Raw genomic sequence first — 22,437 nt, forward strand, 5'->3', positions numbered from 1 at the left:
ACCGGACCGGTTTCTGACTTATCATGCTTTTCTTCATAAACATTTGACATGTGTCTACAAACATCTGTGATGCTCTGGTTTTCCTCCAAAAGAAACTTGATGATAGCTCTCAGCTTGGAACACACCTCAGTTACAGATGTCATTTTGAAGGCTATGTATAGTGCTACCATCTATCAGAACTTCATGGACCTATAGGGGCTGAAGCAGGAATATTACATGACATCCAACAAAACGTTCTACATTTTTCAACCAAAATTGGCTGAGAAAAAAAAAAAGTTGCATTACTTATTGAATGAACGCCCCTAATACTTTCAGCAGATGAAGCCTGTTTCATCAGAGATGGAACGCTAAATAGTTGCAATAGTCGTGTTTAGGGCAATGAGAATTCCTATGCTACAGTTGTGAAGAGCCATCAACACAGAGTGTCGGTCAACGTGTGGGCAGATATAATCAATGATTATACCTGTTATGATTAAAGAGGATGTCCTGCCAAGAATTTTCACTCCCTTTGATGCTGTTCAAATGTGCTGGGGATTTTAGAATGGTTGAACAACATTTGTAAATGTAGCAACTCATGGAACTTGTGCAGGTAAATGGAATTCATTATTACTGTGCTGTGGACTTCGGATTTTCACCTCTTGACATCAAATTATATACACTGTTACTTATCCATCAATAGGGGTATTATCTGAGGGTATTGGGGAGTATTCAGCAGAAATTCTGCACAACATGATCAGGGCTAAGAAGTTGTGGGCCTTAGTTTGAGCTCCATGTGAAGTTAAGGTGGAACTTGAGTAGATTTATGCTTACACCTCTTGACTTGGGTCTTATCTGGTTTGAACATCTGACAATTTTCCATTTCCTGCCTGGTGTGTACTGGCAATTTCAATAGACTTTGCCCCCAGATTGTAAAACTCCATTCTGAACCCTGGCTAGTGACACGCAGTCCACATAGAAATCATTGTAACTTCTAGTATTGGGATTATGAATTGATAAATAATTAAAATTTTTCATACTAATACCATTACCTTACAGAAGATACACAAAACTTCCATTTAATGATTTCCATTCGATTTCTAGGGAGAGACAGTATGAGAAGGCTAGCAAGGCACTGTCACAAGTAAGTGTGACAGAAGGAGATGTTGATTAATACAATGAATGGCAATGCAAACATTGCAGCAATTGGTAAGTGTGAAAGATTTGTGTTAGACGTAGCTATGTCAATCTGCAATAGAAATATCAGCGAATTCAAGTTTCCAGAACTGAATTCATAATTGATATGTGTGTTATTTTTAATCTGCATAATACATTTTTCTATATACTTCTAGGACTTACGAATTCTCTATACTTCTAGGACTTACGAATTCTCTATGCTCACTTTTGTTATCTTTTCATGTGATATAGAATAATTTCATCCACAACAAACATTTCTTAAAATTTGTTAATTATAAGTAGTAGAGGAGTGTTGTATTTATTTGACCACAGTCTATCTCAATGGATATCATTTGAGAGATTGGTTATATTTTCTCTTACTTTCTGTGATGACTTTGCATAACTGATATGGCTTGGTGCTTAATCTTTACTGTTGTCCAATAAATTGAAGGTGTAAGGAAAACATCTGCTTCTATTCATCATGGAAGATGTTAAAGGAGTGCTTGGTCCAACACGAGTTGGACAATTTTACCAGACAACTCGTTCACAGCCCTGGCGACCAACCCTTGGGTATGAAAATGTGGAGCTTATCCCATTGTAAGGGCTTGACGAAAACCTACTGCTGTGATCTTCATCATTTGATGCTTTTTGTAAACATAATGCACTAGTTCATTTATAGAACTTTAGACACCATTTCTGCTCCCTTTTTTGCTGAATAAAAAACGAAATTAGTGAAATTGTAGTGCTGGTATTTATTATTATACCTTATGCAGCAGCTTCTGCCATTGTTTCTGTTCCCTGCTGGATGAATTATTGCAATTTGTGCATAAATGGGCATTTTGAGCTTATGTTCCTTTTGTGAGCAAAAGTGTGGAATGAGCTTACACTTCTATGTGTTGCTTTGACAGGCAGGCACACTTACTAGTGGCAGTACAGGAACTGAAGCTTCAATTCATAACCTTGTGCAAGAATAGCAGTGCTTGGAATAAAATTTTCTGTATTCAGAACAGACATTTAAAAAAATTGATTATTGGCTTGTGAGAGAACTTGCATGTAATGATGTGTCATTGCTTCTTAGTACATAGAAAATAATATATTTTTAATGAATGTGAAAATAACAAATGATCATTAGTACTACTTGAAATCCAGAATAATTCCTGACTTTCTACCTGTTGTGACAGGAATAACTGAAGCATGACTTAGAGATGAAGAAACAGATATTAAATTTAGTGCTTTTGGATCATTTAAACAGTCCATATGCCACCTCATTTGTTTGTCTGTCTGCCTCATTCCAGTTTCCACTGTTTCAGCAAGAGGTAAATGGACACTTCTACCTCAAAAAGTGTTCATTTACATGCTGACAAATAAGTGTTACCTTCATTTTTGTAGAGGTGTAACCATATGAACCTACATTGATATGTCCAGAGAAAAAAATAAAAAAAAACAATGTATGTCATTCATAACCAGTGAGTTCATTGTAGTTGGAGAGCATTTATAGGAAGATCAAGGGAGAAGATTTGTGTAGTAAATAAAAAAAATTACTTCACTTTAATTACAAGTGAAAAGAAACAAGGAGAAATGTTATGTTTGTTTGTGTGGCCAACTTCTGCAGCAGCTGTTGACATCTGCTGTTATGGGTTGTCTGTCTTGAGCTGACTGCAATACATTGCAGTCAGCTCAAGAGAGATAACCTATAATAACAGAAGGAGAAATGTGAATAACTTTTGGGATTAAAGTATATTGCCACAGGTAAAGAGAACTCTTATCTGGCTCAGAAACTGTGGTCAAGGGCTGAAAGCACATTACTAACAGTGATACATTATGTAAAAAAAAGAAAACATTAAAAAACATATTCAGTATAGACAGGAAGGAAGGAATCCATTGTTGTGAACATCAATTTGATTGTGCAGTCTGTTGAGGTGTATTACGGCAGTTATATGGATGAATCCTAGGTTACCATAGAGGAGCCTGAAGATTGTAGCTCTGAAATCAACAGCAAATATAGCAAGACCTTTAAATACAGTTTTATGATTCATTCACATTCAAATAAGAAAAAAGGAATTGTATGTAGGAGGTTCCTCATTTCTGGGCATGATGATAAGTAGTCCAAGCTTTGGTGTTCATCTGCAATGATACTGAGTAATGAAAGAATGATTCCTTGCAGGTGGTTTGCTTGGTTTGTAGGATAATCACAGGTGTGTGTGGATATGGCACAAGATATCTGTTTGTGACTACATTTGGAGGATAATGTCAGTTTGTGAAGAACTAAGACCTTCAGCATATTGGGAAAGAGATTTCTTGTGTCTGCAGATCACCAGATTGGACAGGAGACCTGTTTTAGTATGGGATGTGTTGTAACCTTTGCTTTGGCCCACAATGTTTATTGAACATTAAGTAATTTCACATTAAGTGATTTCTGTAACAACAACATTATTAGTCAATTAGTCTGTAAACAAAGCAGAAAGAGTTGTTGCTGATGTATTCATCTAAACTACAATGGAAATTATCCAGAGATCATTATACATCTACATCTACATTTACATCACAGTCTTCAAGCCACCTAAAGATGTGTGGCGGAGAATACTTCTGGTACTACTGACTGATACCCCCTTTCCTGTTCTACTCACAAATAGCACTTGGAAGGAATGGTTGTCAGTAAGCTTCTGTATTAGCCTAATTTCTCGAATTTTCTCAACATGGTCATTGCACGTGTTGTAAGGAAGTAATATGTTGTGCAACTCTTCCCAGAAGGAGCTCTCAAAATTTTAATGGTATAATTGTCCTTGATGCTCAACATCTCTCTTGTAACGTCTGCTACTGGAGTATGTTGAACTCCTCTGTAAAGTTGTCATTCCATTTAAATGATCCTGTGACAAAATGCATGGCTCTTCGTTGGATCTTCTCTTTCTCTTTTTCATCAGTCATACCTGGTAAGGATCACAGATACATAAACAGTGCTCAAGAGTCTGTCAAACAAGCACCTTGTATGCCATTTCCTTCATGGATGATTGTATTTACGTAAGATTCTTCTTATGAATCACAGTCTGGCATTTGTTTTTCCTACTGTTTGCTTTATGCGGTCATTCCACTTAAGGTCACTGTGGTTAGTTGCTTCTAGATATTTAATGGTAGATAGAGTTTCCAGCAATTTGTCATCAGTAGTGTAGCTCTGCTGTAGTGAATTTCTTTTCCTATGTATTCACAATATATTGCATTTATTTATGTTTATGGCCAACTGCCAGAGCCTGCATCATTCCTCAATCCTCTACAGGCCACTCTGCACATCGATACTGTCTTCTGGTATTGCTACTTTCTTATAGGCAGTTGCATCATCTGTGAACAGTCTTAAAGAGCATTTGCCACTTTCTGCTAGATCATTTATGCACATCGTAAACACTAATGGCCCTATCACATTTCTTTGAGGTACTGTGCATATTACATTTACATTTGTCAATTTTGGTGTGTTAAAAGTGACTTGTTGAGTTCTGTCTGCAAGAAAGTCTTGAATCCAGTTGCAAATCTGGTCTGAAATGGGGATGTGGGATGGTGTCAAATGCCTTCATGAAGTCAAGGAACATGGCATCAACCTGAGCGCCGTTGTCTACTGCACTTTGGATCTCTTGGAGGAACAGAGTGTGCTGAGTTTCACAAGATCTCTGTTTGTTGATTCTATGTTGATTTTTATGGAAGAAATTTTCATTTTTAAAAACTTCCATAATTTTTGAGCATAAAACATATTCCATAATTCTACAACAGAGCAGAAGAGTAAAGTCCAAACGCAACTTAGCCAGATAACATATATTTCATAATCAAAGTTCCATATAGGCAAGATTTGGTGGAAACCAGAGCTTCAGGATCTATTGCATGAAGCACACAGTAAACTGCCAGTGCTGCAGGGTCCACTTGCAGAGGTGGGTTGAATAGCAGCAACTGAGGCAGAGGCTCACCATGGAAGCTCATGTGACCGGTCCATAATATCGGCCTTGTTCCAGCTGTAGGCATCCTCACCAGACGTGTGTGATGTTACACATGTTGAAATGTCTGTGTCATCCATCTGCACTTCCAGCAGAGTTATCCCACCTTTCACCATTCCCTGATGTGAAGACAGTATTACTATTTAACTGATACAACAAGCCTTGGGTGAAGTGAATATAAAGAGGTTGCATTGGAGTGTGTCATTCTGCTAGAACTTTCCTAGGTATAAGAAAGAGGAAGTCAAGTTCCAAAGAATAATAAATGCCAAGTCAGTCAAGTTCATTCATTCATTCATTGTATTTCATTGAAAGAGTGTGGAATGGGTCAAGGTGTACACTAAGGCAACAGAAGCATGCTCTTAGAAATTAAACCTGTAAGTTGTATTAACAATAAACTGTTACTATACTCATTAATGTAGGCTCATGTAAGCAAGTAAAGTAGAGGAAAAGATGTTATTTTACTTATTTATTTTTTAAAGATGTTTTTCTTGTATTTGTAGCTTAACATTTTATAGCAAAGCATTTCCTGCTTTATGTGACATGGGAGCTTGTTGAATAGCGTAGTATCAAAATACGTAACTCCAGTCTGAACCCTAGAAGAGGAGGTAAAGTCTAGTATTGTGATAGTGAAAATCACAATTCAGCGGAAACTGAATACTGATTATCAACAAAAAAACTATTACTGAGTAAGTGTACTGGGAAGCAAGCATAAGAATTTCAAGATCATTAAACATGCCTCTGTAGTCATCTGTTTTACATAACATTCATATTTCTGCCAAATAAATATTTTACATACTTTAGGTGCATTTCCCCAGAAGATTATTTCATAAGACAACAGGGAGTGAAAATATGCAGAATAGACAAACTGAGTTGTATTTAAATCAACACAGCGAGGTACTTTTAAGACTAAAACAAACCAGTTGGTTTCCTGAGTAGCTTATTTACGTGTTGACATAATTTGACTTATTATCCAGCTGGGTCCCAAGACACTGGATGAGGGAGAATTACAGGACTTATTAATGGTATAAACAGCTTAATGAGCACAGAATATTGACTGAAAGGAAATGAAAGAGAGACAAAAGTTATGAAGAGTAGCAGAAAATGATAACACTTTACATTAAACTGGGGGCAACATAGTATACAAAGTGAAGGAACTTTGCTACCTTGGAAGGAAAATAAAGGTATGGACCGCACCTGGTGTAGAGATGGCCTGTGTCTAGGATGGGAGAGTGGGGGCACTGGATGGGAGGCAGTTTGAAATGAAAGAGTTAATAAAGGAAACTCATGGCATATTCTGAAATTATGGAATAAAGAAGGGTTCATCCAGGCTGAACTATAGGGGCATTCGCCAGTGTGAATGTTAGTGAAATATGGAAATAAAGAAGAAGAGAGAAAGATGGCTCATGAAGTAATGGGGGCTAGTCAGAGAGAGATGAAGGCAGGCAGCACAAGGCTATCTGCTATGCCTGAAAGCTAGAAACCAAGAGCGTCTGCTCTGTACCACCACTGGCAATCCATGACCAGTAGCAACCACACGATCCCTTTCTCATGCCTCCCTATTGGCTAGTCCACAGCATGGGCAGTCTTAGTGCATTCAGCAGAAAACTGAAAGCATACCCTGTTAGTTGCTTTTACCAGAAAGAACCACGTTCATACTGAAGGGACAGGCCGGTTAGTCACATAGGCACTGCAAGAACTCATGCTGGGTTCCACCCCTATAGCTTGGTTGCAGTTACACATATGAAAGAAAATTTTAAATTCTGCATAAATAATTGATGAATTGTTCCATATAACCCAAACTGTCTAGGTGCCCTTTACATAATAAATTACAGATGAAACAAGGAGGATATAAGAAGCAGACTAGCACTGGCGGAAAGAGGGCATTCCTCACTAAAGGAAGTCTACTAGTATCAAACATAGATGAAGTACCTTCACTCATGACATGCACAATTTCAGAGATCAGGCATCCATCAGTTCACAGTCCTGCTTATAGAGGCCACCTGGGTAGGCTCCCTAGTGTGCTCTGGTGAGCCACCGAAGAAACAGTATTATTTAAGTGATCACAAATGAGTGGTTGGCCTATTCTGTAAAGTGTATTACTGTTGTCCAGTCAATGTGTTCAGTGCTACACACAACTTGTCCTACATTGTATCTTATGTTGCTCTGTAAAGTAGAGTAAAGTGGGGCAAGAGTGTGCACTTAAGGTTTAAATAGCGATATACTGAAGGAAACGTCACAAATTACAATTATATTTTAACTGGCATTTCATCTGAATTTTGCCTGTTATATGACAGAGTCCGAAAGTCATAGAAACAATTTAAACTGTAATTCACACTTAGTAAAAAAAGTAATGCAAATGTGCAGTCTTACCCAACCGTGGGGTAAGAGTGCGTTTCTAGTGGGGTAAATTTGCACATAATTATCAAATGAGAAAAACATATGTGTCATTTAGTTCTTTGTCTTTTATTTAATTTATAGTGTACATAAATGTAATATACCTTGTTTCTCATCATATAACAGTTACTGTTGGTACAATATTTGACCTAATGAACAAATCTGGGCCTGTCATCAAAAACATGCAAAAATATTCCTGTCGGACAAAAATCTTTTTAACAGAGATCATAAATGAAGTGTCCAGAACCTTCAGCACAAGAGCAGGATTCATGCCACCACTCTTTCCACTTGAGACATTGATCCCGTCTTCTGTTGGTGGATTATTGTATTTTTCAGTACAGCCTGGACAGTGAAAAGTTTGTGAATTTTCCCTAGACGTATTTAAATTTTGCTTTGCTTTCTTTTTGTTTGCTTGATCAGAGTCAAACAGTTTGCTCTTTCGTTTCTTTATTTCTTGTTCTGTTGATTGGGATTCCAGTTGCTTCTTGAATGGGGTTCCAGATCCTATTTCTGACTTCTTTCCTGTCTTCTGTCTTTTTTGGCAATCTTTTCTTCTTGGCAAAGGAATTATTTCTTTTGGGGAAACATAGGTACTTGGTCCTGGTTGTGGTTCATTTGTAGATGTCTCTGAACTTTGGCTCTGGAGGGATCCAATTTCAACTGTGGATGCATCATTAAATTTGTCACTTTGGTCTGTAACAGTCGAAGGCAGGAAATCTTCCTCGGTGAATATGTGACGATCGATTGGATAAATGCCACATATATTGAACGCCATTGTTGCCTTCGTCATTGTGGCCGTCCTTTGTTAAGCATTTCCAAACAATTCAGCAATACATTCTTGCGTAATTACATATCCAGGGTGGTTAATGAGCCACTGGTCTCATTCCTGTGAATTAAAGTCCTTCAGTGGCTTGAAAAAGCAGCGATCCAGTGGCTGCATTTTGTGGCTGCTGTGTGGAGGAATGGTAAGCACGTGAATGTTATGGTCCCTGCAGTAAAGAATGGCGTTCAGATTCAAAGGTGACGAGTGATTGTCCAAAATTAACAAGACTGGATTATCTTCTGTTGGCTGTGTATGTTTTTCAAAATGTTGTAGCCATGTGAGATACAAACCTGAGTTGATGTATCCAGTGCCCGAACACATTATTAGTGACCCAGGAGTGGCACCGTTCTTCAAACTCTCTTCATCCTCTTCCAAGTAAATATTATTCCTGGAGGGATGTAACTCCCCCCAGCTCGCATACAACATACAACCGTTATCAGTTGACCTCTTTCTGCAGATGCTATTTTGCCTATGTGCTTCTTGCCGCATGTTGCAATCACTTTCGGAACTTTGTTAGGAACAGTTGTAATTCCTGACTCATCCATGTTATATATGCGATGAGGTTCAGATTTATATCTCTCCATCAGCGATGAAAGATTATCAAAGAAGATGCTCGTTTGCTGTTAGTTGAACTCCATCACATGTCCGAAACTAGTTTTCTGTGGGATCCGAAGGCTAAGGTTTTGTCTCTGCAGGAAATCATAAGCCCAGTCCTTTCCAGCCATCTTAGTGTTTTTGTCAAATTTTGTTTTTATGTTATTCCTCTCAGAGTAGTCATGAACTAATGTTCTGAAATCTTTCAGAGTCATACCATAATAACATTTGTCCAAAGATCCTCAGTGTTCAACGAGATCCAGTTCCTGTTCATCATTAAAAGTTCTTCCGAATCTTTCCAGTTTGTTTACCCCAGAACCCTGAAAAAAGTGGGGGTGGGAGTATTAATTTTAAGCTTATCCCTACTTAGGCAAAACTTTCCAAAATAAAAAATATGGTGGTAAAAGTATACTTGCAAGGGCCTCGTACCTCTTTAAGGTGATTTCTGAGGGCAGCTTCACTTATTCCAAGCTCCCTCGCTATTTGTCGTTTAGACTTGCCATTTTTCAAGCCCTCTTTTGCAGCTTCCAGCATTTCTGGAGCACATGGTTTCTGTTTGGTTTTGCTTTTGTAGACGCTAAAATGTAAAAAAAGGATTCTTAGAGGAATCCTTGTGAATGTATAATATCCACCTCAACGTTCATAGATATTTCTAGGTCTATGAAAAAGCTGATAATTATAATGCATGGGGTAAGATTACGCACTGTGCAGTTTTGCCCCACCTGCAACACGTAAACTTGCCCCGCACTACGACACTGCAGCTTTTACTGCACATGGAAACGCTTTGTAGGAATATAGATGTGTTAATATACCACAAGGCTGACAATTCATCATAGTACACAATGGAATAAAGTTAAAATTGATGATCCCATTATTGCCTGAGTTATAGCTTATTTCTGGAACATGAAATGTTATATGAAAATAACGTAAAACAGTTCTTACCGCATTGCGCAGCTATTAACACCAGGACAACGATCAAACTACGGCAATAAAGGGTCAGCCACAGAGGCTATTTCGTGCCCTACAGAGTAGCCAGCCGCTGCATTACTAAAACCGAGATGCAAGCCTTGCACAGTCTTACCCACCATGCAATCTTACCCCACTCTACTCTACTATGGTCCATAAATGGTGTTTGTTCTTGCTACAGCAATAGGCTTTAATTTTGAGGAATTAATTTCTGAGAATCAGCATTTGGAGCACAGCATTGTATGGATGTGAATCATAGAGTATGGGAAACTGGAAAAGAAAATTTGAAGTATTTGAGATGTGGTACTATAGAATGTTGTTGAAAATTAAGTGGACTGATAAGATAAGAAACGAGGTCTTCCACACAGTTGATGAGCAAACAAATATGTGCTGATAGGGCACATGTTAAGACATCAGGGAATAATTTCCATTGGTCAGAGGCCAAAAATTATAGGAGAAAATGATTTTGTAATGTATCCAACAAATAATTCAGGATGTTGGTTGTAAATGCCATTGTGATATGAGAATGTTGCCACAGGAGAGTAACTTGCGGTAAATTGCATCAAAGCAATCAGAAAAAAGGGGGAGGCACAAGGAAAAGAGAGCACTTTGCAGAATCTTCTCCTGGGACTCTGAAAGTCTTGTACTCGCATGTCATTTAATCTCTGATCAGTAAACTGTGATTCTTTAAAAAAACGAAGTCCCTTGTATAAAAAAATTTAAAGTGTTTAATTTTACAAATGAATTAATGTGTCAGATATTTGATATTAAGCATTCAAGTGAGAAAGTATGGAAAAGGTTTGAAATTATACTTAAAGTTTTTTGGAAGATGGTAAGTGTTCTCATTATGAAACACTTGAAGAATAAAGTTTGGGTGATCTGTGGTCTGTTTCAATCAAAAACTAATTTACTTTTGCATTTAAATGTTTATGATATCATATTTCCTGAACTATGCGTCATAGAGTGATGTTATTTTGTAGGTGCATTCAGTGATATATATGTAGATACTGGCTGAAACGTTTGTTCCAAATAGAGCTTGTGGTAAAGAAGTAATAAATTAGAACATCATGCCTGGTGTTGATATTTTACTGCGTGCCATTTTAAGCAGAAGTTAGTTTTTCATGCATCCAAATATGTATGACATATCACCTGACCCATTTTTCATACACTGATATAGTTTTACAGATATATGCTGCGGTACATGTGGATACTGTCTGCAAATAGAGTTGGAAGTCAAGAAGTAATAAAATAAAATGTCATGGATGGAAGTATTACTGCATGAACAGAAAAATGTAGTAAACAATCAACTTTTCTCTTTTGATCATTTTGTGTGTATGTGTGTGTATGGGGATGGGGTCAGCAATAAACCATTGAAGTTTTGAAGTTGTGAGTGAAGTTTGTTTGGAAGTTACGAAGTGCTGTCATTCCCAAATACTGGATGAATAAAGTCTGGGTATTTGCATGCCATCAGTTACACTGCCTCAACACAAACAGGCAGTTGCTAACTGTGATACTTTTCTTAGTGTGTTGAACTTTTTAACATAAGAGTATACATATTAATGAGACATTATGGGAGCATTTTAAATTCAAACAATAACACTGGTGTACAAAAAAATTAAAGCCATCTCTATCCTTTACAAATATAGTGAAATCCAACCAGATTGAGGTTGAAGAACAAGAATATGACACCAGAAATTTTTGATAGCCCTTTGTTGAAATATATATGGAACTTCTGGAACTTCTCCCTTTGATCTCTTACCAATTTAATTATTCACTTGAGCATTTCTGTTTTTTTTCCATTTTCATTTGTAGTCTACTTCTTTAGCATTTCTCATGACATTCCATCAGTAGTTGGTAAGCACAGATGAGTTTCACTTGCTCTGATACCTTCTTTCCATTGCTGGAAAGTCTTGATGAAAGTGCCCTCTGAACTCATCACTTGCAGTGCCACAATTGCTTGGAAAGAAGTCAAGATGTGAGTCCAAAAAGTGGATGAGTGACCTATTACCACCTAACTCTTGGTATGTTCTCAGAAGTTCTTTAACAGCTAGACTGTAAGTGTCAGCTGTTTCATTTCCCAAGAAATTGTGAACAGCAATGTAGAATACTTCCCTAGTTGCTTTCTCTTTCCCTTCAGTTACCCTATTATGTGTTTCATCCTTGAACTGTTCTTGAATTTACAGTCCAATGAAGAGTCCCTCTTCAATCTTAGGATCACTAAGATGTGGGAATTTTGTCTTTAAATACATGAAAGCTTCACTAAATTCTTCTGCAGTCTTAGCTTTACTTGTAAAGGTGCCAATAACATTTTAGCTTGGGGAACTAAGGCAGTATACTGTATATTCTTTTACCCAGGCTCCAGCATTTTCTTATCGGTCCAGATTTTTCATTTGTGCTGTGAAAGCAACATCATGGATATCCTAACTGCAAACCAAGTATGATAGCAGTAACCTTAAGTTCGCCACATATCTTCAACTGAAGACCTCATCGCAAGAAGTGGTAACTCACATTTTTCAGAAGGAACAAAAAACTAATTTAATGCTATTGTTTATACAGGTTGAGTAAGGGTTTAAATGTTACTTCGTAGGCACAAAAGCAGGAAGTACAAGTTTTTCCCCTTTACACAGCTTTAAAAATTATCAATGTCAATGAAATTCACCAACAGCCATGTAACTTAAGATGTTGTTTTAGTTGGAAGGCTACCAGTTTCAGCATTTCACAATGCCATCTTCAGGCCCCACATGCATCTCTCCAAATAAATGAAAATGTCATATAGAGCAATAAATCTCTGGATGTCACGAATTCAGTTGTTGCCCTAGTGCTTCATTCGAAGACTCGATAGCAACTTTATCTATCAAGTCTTTGAATGAGGCACTAGTGTAACAACTGAATTCATGACATCCGGAGATTTATGGCTGTATATGACATTTTCGTTTATTTGGAGAGATGCATATGGGGCCTGAAGATGGCATAGTGAAATGCTGAAGCTGGTAGTCTTCAAAATAAAATAAAATAACATCTTAAGTTACACAGCTGTTGGTGAACTTCAATGACATTTACAATTACTTAACCAGCCAGCTGATGTCCCCTGTCCATGATGGACCAACAGAGATTGCATCAAAATTTGTTTGTGGAAAAAAATGGAGTTATCCCACTCTTCCACTGACTCTTTCAATTGATGGGATTTATAATTTAATTTTTCAAGAAGCTATTTTACATTTTTATAGCTCTCCTTCATACTCACAGTGTCACATAAGGCAACAGATGGCAATGCTATTCTGTTGTGAAACAAAACAGCTTTCAAGCTTAATGTACAGGAGTCAGTGAAAAGTCTTCTGTTTTCAGGATTAGGCTCCATTCTGAGAGAGGCTATCAGACCATTTACATCATTGTATGGAACAAGTTTGTTTTCCATTTCAAACAATGACTTTAAGTCTCTTTCTCAATGTCTGTATGCAGACACTATCATATTTTTACCAGGAGATTCCACTGCTGATGTTTGGTCTTGCTTTCTGGTGACTCCAGATGCCAAATTAAACCAGAAAATTGCTGAGAAAGAAGACTAGTGTAATTACACAAAATATAGGAATTCAAATTCTTGATACACCTGGGAGCCATTAGATAAGTAACCTACAACTGATATCAGGTTTTGAGGCTTTGTGTTCTGGGATGGTCACTTAGTAATTTACATAATATTTGTGTTTAATAATATGAGTTAATTTAGTGGGATCTATGAAATTCATAATCACAATATTAGAAATAAAAGTAACTCTGTGCATCTCTGTGTACAATTCATCCTCTGATATGTAAAACCTAAGTAAAAGAGTACCTCGTCTATAATGTGTCAGAATGTTAAGACTCAGGGATGTAAATTCTGGTTAGCATGAATGTTCATATTAAAAAAGGTTTTTAACTATTTCAGCATATAGACAGCTAACATTTTTGTGTGGAATCGGTAAATTTACACAAATGCTTATTATTAAGTAGTAGATAAAGACAGCAACTGAGTAGTGTAAGAGTAAGAGCAGTGTCTTTTTCAGATGACTGCTTTTCTCTTAATATGTGTGGTGTCCTAGAAGCAATTCCTGTCATTATCAATGCAAGTAGATTAGCACTACACATAAGGTGTTGGTAGTATATTTTGTACAAGTGGCGTGCAATGTCTATGATAAAATGTGTTTGTTCATGAGTAGATTTTCACTACACATAATTTGTTGTTAATATGTTTTACAGAGGTGTCCTGCAGTGTCTACTACAAAATAGTGTTCTTTCTGACTTGATATAACCACATCTCCAATGTCATTTGTAATTAAGCAACAGCTCAAGCACATTTCATGACAGACTTAACTGTGTACTGATTGTAACCATCTAAACTGCAGGCAAGTAAATATCTAATTACATATCATTTCCGTTCCACTCTTTTCCTTCTCCGTCTCCCCTAGTTTTCTTTTCTGAGGGAGCATTCTTTAATAGAATGCTGAGTTTAGTTTCTAAGCCGAACTTGTTAACTCTCAATTTTGGTTTCAGAAAGTGACTCTTTACAGAGGAAGCCATATATGGCCTCATAAAAAAATGCTTGTTGCTTGATGGAGGTAATAGATAAATTCATCCTGTTAACATTTTGTGGGTCCTTTCCATGGACTATGATTCTGTAGATAATGGAATTATACTTCAAAAATTTAAAGTTTATGGCAGTGATAACATTTCTCATATATCGTGTCCATAGATACTCTTTACACTCTTTGAAACTGAATATCTCTTTAATTAAAGCAGATAGAAGTTAGAGGTTTTTGGTTTCTTATACATAAGGTGTAACTTAAGGTGGTGTAGTTTTGCAGTTTATGCTGTGTTCTTGAAGTACTCTAAAGTTAGAAGTCTGAAAGTGTTACATCTGGTGATCTGAGCTGGATATTCCACAACATTTCCTCTTCGTCCTATCTGTCTCGAAGGGAATGTGCAATTGAGGAATTCTTTCAAATTAAATTGAAAATGAGGTGGAGCCCCATCCTGTTGAATTCACTAATCTTCATTGGCAAAAAATGTCGGTAAGGCCAGAATTACCATGTTCAACATTTCTAGATAAGCGTCACCTGTGACAGTAGCTTCAAAGATTAACTTTCTAGAATTTGGACCACACCAGACTGATACTCCTGTAGATTAACAGGCCTTTCTTCAGTTATGTATGGATTTTTGTTAACCAGGTGGATACAGTTATGGCACTATCAGGATCATTCTCAGTCAGAGAGTGGAGAAGTGCCAGAATGTAAGGGTTACATCTCTGAGACTTCAAAATTCTGTGAAACACTATCTTTACTGGTTCAGGTCGATATCCCCACAGAGCTCCCACTGGGAATCTGCTGGACGATGACAATGAGTGCTGATGTGTTCAGATGCACATGACCAGCCACATCTTTTCTCAGCGAAATGTGAGTTTGGCCTGAATACTGTATACAGGGTGTATACGACCCGGGACAACCGGGAGATCCGGGAAAAACCCGGGAATTTTTTTCATCCGGGAGAAAACAGGGAAAAACCCGGGAATTTTTCATTGTTTTAGTTTTCAGTTAAATTTTTGTAATTTTGACTGGTAAGAAGCGATACTCTAACAAAGGATATTACTGTATCCCGCTACTGCAGCATAATACTTCAACAATAAAACATAAACGAGAGAAAAAAAACCGAAAATAACTTAAATTGCAAAGGAAATGCGCCATATACAACGACACACAGTGCTCATGCAATGGTCTGCCAACAGCAAAAAGTCAAAGGCTTTAGGAAGACTAGGCAATGCTTCATAACAACAAATTATCTCCGATAAGCGTGAAGTCACAGCTGTTTACGTTAGATTCGTTTTAGCAGTTACGAGCGGGCTCATGCGCATGCGCAGTTGAGTCGCGTTTGAGCAGTAGTTTCTCCCGCTTCTGGCTACCGGAATGTGGCTATTGGGCGTGCAAGAAGACGCAGCAAGAAGCTAGATGCTACCGGGAAAAGGGAGTGCCAAATTCATATTCTGGAGGGGGAAAAAAACTTTTCACAAATCGCCTAGCATCCAGCGCACGTTTGTCTATCGATTATTTTGAAACGCTTCCCTGTTGGTTTTTGAACACATTTTAAGTTGGTTTCTGAATGAATCATAAGTTGATTTTTGAATGCATGCATAGTGTGCGACTGTATGTGATGTCTCTGTCAGGAGAATCCTCGTCACATCTAGAAATAAACTTTCCGCAGACGAAAGGGGTCGGGGCTATATGAGCTGAGCGAAGTAAAGCCGAACGGATGAATGCCAATCGCTGTCTGATTATGTGGTTGATTGGGTTTGTGAATGATCAGCGTTGTTATAATTACTAGCGAAATCCATAGATTCAGACTACCAGAGTGGAAATAAACAACTGACAGAAATAACAGGTGAGAAAGATTACGTATTATCTTCTCGGTGTACCCAAGAAAATGAAATTTTGACAGAAAATTTTTGGCCAGGTCGCTACACTAGTAAGGACCAGTTGTAAAGTCCCGGCTAGCAGCCGCTTAAGTTCAATTCTAGAAGTAACGTGGAAAACGTGTTGTACGAACACGTAAGAACGCCTAACCGGAAAACAATCGCGGGATAACTAAATCTGTGATTCTGGCAGGGTTACTGAAATTAATCGACGAACAAATTTTGACAATGGCAGGAACAGCTACAGAATTGGTGATGACAAGATTGTTTGTTAGAACGAGGAAGGGGAAGAAACTGCGACATCACACAAATTATGGAAGAATAAGACAATTCCAAATTTATATAAAAATTTCGTAATATCACTTTTCGATCTAATGCTTAAGAAGCTGGAGCGTATGAATGAAATGTGAAACTATTTCCTAACATAAAGCATTTTGCTTGTAGTAGCCCTAATAGGTATTTGATATTGGCACTTCGTGTATTATATTCTGTCGTGTTATAAAAATGGCCATTTGTGCCAAAACAGTCATGTTTGTTTGGTGTGTCTTACAAAATTGCTCCAATGTCAGAAAGGCCTCTTTTGTTTTATCTAGCAGACAGTGACAAAATAGACGTAATCTGATCGAGAAACCACACCAGTCTTGGGTACCGTAATTGAGTTAACAGCTTTTTCATTATTTGGTAACTACATTTCGATTTTTCATGTAGTGTATCGTTTGACGAGCTTTGATGAAGTAATAGATTCTTTCGCAGAATGGAAAGCATGCCATGTAAAGCTGTAGCAAGAATAGAGAGAAAAAAATGCTAGGAGCTAAGGATTGAAGAAATGTGTCTCTTTTCTTTATTGGTTTTATGTATCCTATATTTAATTTTATGTCACACATAACAGCAAGTTATTAGCTAATAGGCAATAAAGAGCCCAAATTTTCTGAAGAGTTCTGGTTCTCCCGATTACAAATAATCCCAACCGCTATTAATTGCGAGAATTTTTTTAAAGAGGTGCAGGCTGTCAAACCGACCGAGTGGGAGCAGGAGAGACACCACAGGATATTTCAACTTCCACTGCCCTGAATATAGTTTGATGGCATTCAGTAAAAAATATACCCGTTTCATTTCCACGGAGCGAAATATAGTGACGTGCGATAGGAGAATGCTTTATGAAGAGGCGTGGCACTGCACTTTGGCACACTTAACACCAAATAACATATATATTTTATGTTACAGACTTTTCAGAAAGATGTGCACTACAAGATGAACATATTTATGAAAATTCGATTTTTTAGTATTGACCCGGTTCACAAATATCGTAGATCCGAGGCTGATGCGCAGAGCAATCTGAGTTATAGTGGATAGTTTTCATGTGATCCGTGTGTACATTTAGCGATTTTGCTGTTTCCCCTTCTTTTACTCTCACGTCAAATGAAAACAAAACAGATGTCTGTGGCCGGGAACTATCAATTGCATTAAAGTATATTCACATAATTACGGAAGACTAAAATGTGTCATTAGTTTCAGATTTTATTTTATTTGCTCCTTTCTGATTGTCAAGCATTAATCACCTTGCAGAACAATGAAGCTATTTTTGTCTGTTTGCTAAAGAAGTTTGACTTTTATTAACCTTTTCCGCAGAGGCAGTCAATGTATTTGAAACGAAATGTTTAATTCTACAGTACTGGCTAGTTTCAACTGTTCGCTGCATTTCAAGTCACGTTTTCATCTTCTAGCACGTATGGCGTTATGCCATAATAAAGAACCAAACATGATAGAATACTATACTGGTGCTCCAAGAAAATTTACATCCAGAAAACCACACTGAAAAGCTTAATATCAGGTCGAGATCTACTTGATTGGGAATCTGGACATATGAATGTGCACTTTAAATGTGCACATTTTAGTTATGGTTCACGAAATTCCGATGCTCTTGGAGTATCCTCTGATGTCTTGTTTCTTTTATGACGTAGTGTATAATCTTTCAATTTTTTACACGTACGTACTGACGGTCTTCCTGCGTCATGGTAGCTGCGCAAGCGCGGTGACGCCTGTTACCTGCGCTCTCTGGCAACTGCTGAAACGAACCTATTTCTAATAGGTCGCGGGAAAATATTGTGAATGGTGGTTTGAAAAGCGTTACTTTCAAAGTTAATATCCTTTTACGTAAGTTGAACTATGTGCGAGAATGTACCATGAATTTCTTAAATCACGGAGCTTTTGACTCTCATTTAAAAATCGGCTCTGTGATGACGGGCCGTTTAGAAGAATTTCGAACCCTGAAGATCAGACATTTGTCATTATTAAAAATTTAACTGGCACATTTGTGTGATATATCTTAAGTGTAACACGCGGGAAAAAGATAAACATTAAATGCGAAATCGTAGCTTCTCTTGTAGCTTATTAACCTTAGAGGCCAATATTATATGTGAAAGCTTTGCTTTTCTTGTAGCAACACTATGTATATTAATTTAAACTATTAACTTTACATGTTTGTGTGATTGTGCTACGTAACAGTGATGTTGCTGTTGGCTGACTACATCACGTGTCTATGCTCTGAATATCCGCTGTCATCGGCTGCCAAGGTCACATGACATGAGCTATGACTGGCTTACGGAAACGCATCGCAGTCTCGATTTCAATGATGCGGAAAGTAACATGCGGTGTTTGGTGGAATTCCAATGTATACTTTCGTAATATGAAAATACACAACATTCATGTTGCTGCACATAATAGATATTTCCAAAACGCGTCTTTTTCTCTGACTTTCGTTTTCTGAAGTGCCAGGAAATTCTGCGCCCGTGTATAAAACCTTAACCATTCAATGGATTGATAAGGGAAAATATACTGTCACTTAACACAGAAAAAGCGTGTTCTCACCCGGGAGAAAATGTATTTTTAACCGGGAAATCCGGGAATTTTTCTTTCTTGTCCACGTATACACCCTGTGTATAGTTGGTATTGTGCAAATTGAAGAGGGTGGCAAAGGCAGCACTACGACATTTCTATGAGCTCAGCGGGCACAACATTTGTGAAGGAAGTTGCTTCATTGTCCATGGTATTATTGAAGGATTCCATAGCAGAATGGGGTGGAGAGGGCCCGTGCCAGTCATCCTTGACCTCCAGTAAAGCCTGGTCAGTGGCTGGGGCGAGGTGTAGTTGTCATGTATTATCTATGCTGGTTTTAGGCAGGTGATGAAAACAGTCATTGGTATACCACTTTGTAGGAAGTCGAAGGTCTGTGGCCTTCGGCTGATGACTTTGTTTTAGCCTGAGTACAGAGGGTGCAAGGTGGCCCATATGGAGTCGTCCCACAACATGATGTAATTGGACTGCACCAGATCCTTGTACACTGTACATAAATAGAACCAATGGAAGGGTCCTGATCCAGGATTCATTGTTGCACATCAGGGCCACTTTCATAGTTCTGTGCCACCTATCCATGAGGCCATTACTGTGTGGGTGATGAGCGGTGGTCCACATGTGTGATATTTTGCAGAGGTGGCACAAGGCGTTAAAGAGGCCAGACTGACAGCCGTGATCAGTGGTAATGAGCTATGGGCTTCCGAACCACGCAGTGCACAGGTGGATGAATTTACAAGCAGTGGCCTCAGTTGATATGTCGCACAGAGGTGCTGCTTTGACTCACCGTGTCGTTGTGTCAACCATCAAAATAATGTAGCAACAACCATCTGATTCTGGTAGGGGGCTGACGATATTAAAGTGTACATGCTTAAAGCATGATTTTGGGATTGGAAAGTATCCAAGTGGGGTTAAGCATGGCAACGAATCTTACTCCATTGGCAGGGAATGTAAGCCTGAACTGAGTGACGGCAATCATGTTTCATGTTCGGACATATGCATTTGTCAGTGGCCTTAAAACCGGCTTGACTCAAGTTATATAGCAGGTTGAATATCTCTTTTGCATCACTAGAGGCATCAACAGATGCATCCTGTGTTTCGACATGTCACATAACAATGGTTCTGTATATGAGGGAAGTGGATGGTGTTTGATGCAGAGGCCACTGTCTGGATTGCTCGTGTCATTTCATCTGTTTGCTCACCATGTGTGCAAAGTCTATTGTATGGATATATAACTGATAAGATAATCTTTAATAATGTTGTCTGTGCCATGTACATTTCTGATGTGTGTGGTATACTGCGAGATAAGGTCCAGATACCGGAATCACTGTGGACTGGCATCTGACGATGGTTTTTTTATGACATCTAGTAACAGCTTGTGAGCTGTATGCAGGATGGTCCATCTGAAGTTTCGGATGAGATTATCTCGAAAACTATACATTGGGTAAAAGTAGTGGGTAAGACAAGTTTGTAAGCTCAAAGGGTGACATCAAATGATAGTACACGTGACCTCCAGCCCCCACCCCCTTGGGTGGGGTGGGGGGCAACTTGTAAGTCTTAAATGGAAACCCCCCATTTTTTATTGCAGATTTGGATTCTCCATAAAAAAAGTAATCAATTTTTATCCGAAACATTTTTAAACCATTGGCAGATGTTGCTGAAATTGAGAAAAAAGTAGAATTGGGGAAGAACTCTGATTTATTTAGAATTATCCGAGAAAGAGGCATCAAATAGATGAAAATGTGCACCAATTCTTTCGTTACACCAAATTAAGCTATTTTTGTACAAAATGTACTGCATCCTACTTTCAGCACTACCCAGGAACAACGACATGGATGTAGTAGAATGATTTTCCCATGGGGTGCTTCATTAGTGTGAGTCCCCTTGCCTCTCACATGTTGGTGTGCTTCATTACTGTGAGTCCCCTTGCCTCTCACAATTTTGGGTGCTTAATTAATGAAATTAGCCATGAAGAAATTGTTCAAAATTATCTCCATTTGCTTCAATGCATAAAGTCAATTGTCTGCGAAAGTTGTCCACAGTTTTGAGCAGCACATCCCGTGGTATGGCTGCACATGCTCTTCGAATGTGTTGCTCAATATCGTTTCGGGTTGTGGGCTGTCTTTCATAAACAATATTTTTTAAATAATCCCACAAGAAAAAAATCAGAAGATGTTAGGTCTGGTGAACATGACACTGAATTGGTCCACCACGTCCTATCCACCGACCAGGGTGCCATAAATTTAAAATGTTCCGCACATTTTTAGCATAATAGGGAGCTGCTCCGTCCTGTTGGAACCACATTTATTGCCTAGTTTCTAAATCAACATCTTCCATTAGCTCCAACAAATCACTGCGGAGAAGTTGTAAATAAGATTCCCCAGTAACATTTTGGTCAAAAAAATACAGTCCTATCAAGTTTAAAATTCCACACCAGACCATTAACGACCATTTGTGTTGATTGTCAATGGGTCTGTGCCAGTATGGATTGACAGGGGACCAATAATGACAATCATGACGATTTAATTCGCCATTGTCTTTTATTGTGGCTTCATTGGTGAACATAACGTATCTAAAAAATCATTGTCTCTCATCATTTCCAAGGCCCATTGGCAGAAATGCATGCGTATTTGCATATCTTTTGGCGTTAATGCCTGTGTCAGTGTGATATGATATGCATGATATTTATGTGACTTCAGAATCCTCAAAACAGTTGATTTCAGTATTCCAGTTTGTCTCTGAATCGCATGACTACTAATTTTGGGATCCAGTTGAACACAAGCGAGAACGGTAAGGGTACGAGCATCATTTTCGTTGTATTCACGATGATGAGGTGGATGGTGGGTGTATTCATTTCCAGCTCGTTGAGTGCAATTTCGAATAATGTTTTCGCTTGGATGTCGTCTGTTTGGGAAACGATCCACATACAATTGTGCAGCTGCAGTGTAATTGTTATGGCATTCACCTAAAATTAACATCATATCAACAATCTCTGTAGGAGGATAGTGAGCCATGTTTCGCTAAAGAATAGTTTACTTACATCAGTTGATGTTTACGGTTCACAATATGAAAGTGAAGTGACGTATGACTGCGTTGCACCAGCCTTTATACTGAGTCATAGTTTGCAGTTTGGCCACGGTAGCACCACAGTCGGGTGAGTAATGCAATTGTGAAGAGTTCCCTAACGAGATTTTATTACCATTCTACCTCCCTCCATCAAAAACTGTGGTGGGTAGGATACATTTTGT

General features: G+C 38.2%; 1 protein-coding gene across 1 annotated transcript in view; it reads left to right on the plus strand.

Moving 5' to 3' along the window:
• The window catches only part of LOC124789542 (tektin-3-like), a 113,452-nt gene that overhangs the window by 4,158 nt on the left and 86,857 nt on the right, over positions 1-22,437 (plus strand). The window contains exons 2-3 of the mRNA XM_047256939.1: positions 1,081-1,185; positions 1,604-1,749. Coding sequence (XP_047112895.1) covers positions 1,634-1,749 — 116 coding nt within the window. The 5' untranslated portion in view covers positions 1,081-1,185; positions 1,604-1,633. The remainder of the gene's footprint in view (positions 1-1,080; positions 1,186-1,603; positions 1,750-22,437) is intronic.

Source organism: Schistocerca piceifrons, chromosome 3 (genome assembly GCF_021461385.2).
Source record: "Schistocerca piceifrons isolate TAMUIC-IGC-003096 chromosome 3, iqSchPice1.1, whole genome shotgun sequence".
NCBI classification, from domain to species: domain Eukaryota; kingdom Metazoa; phylum Arthropoda; class Insecta; order Orthoptera; family Acrididae; genus Schistocerca; species Schistocerca piceifrons.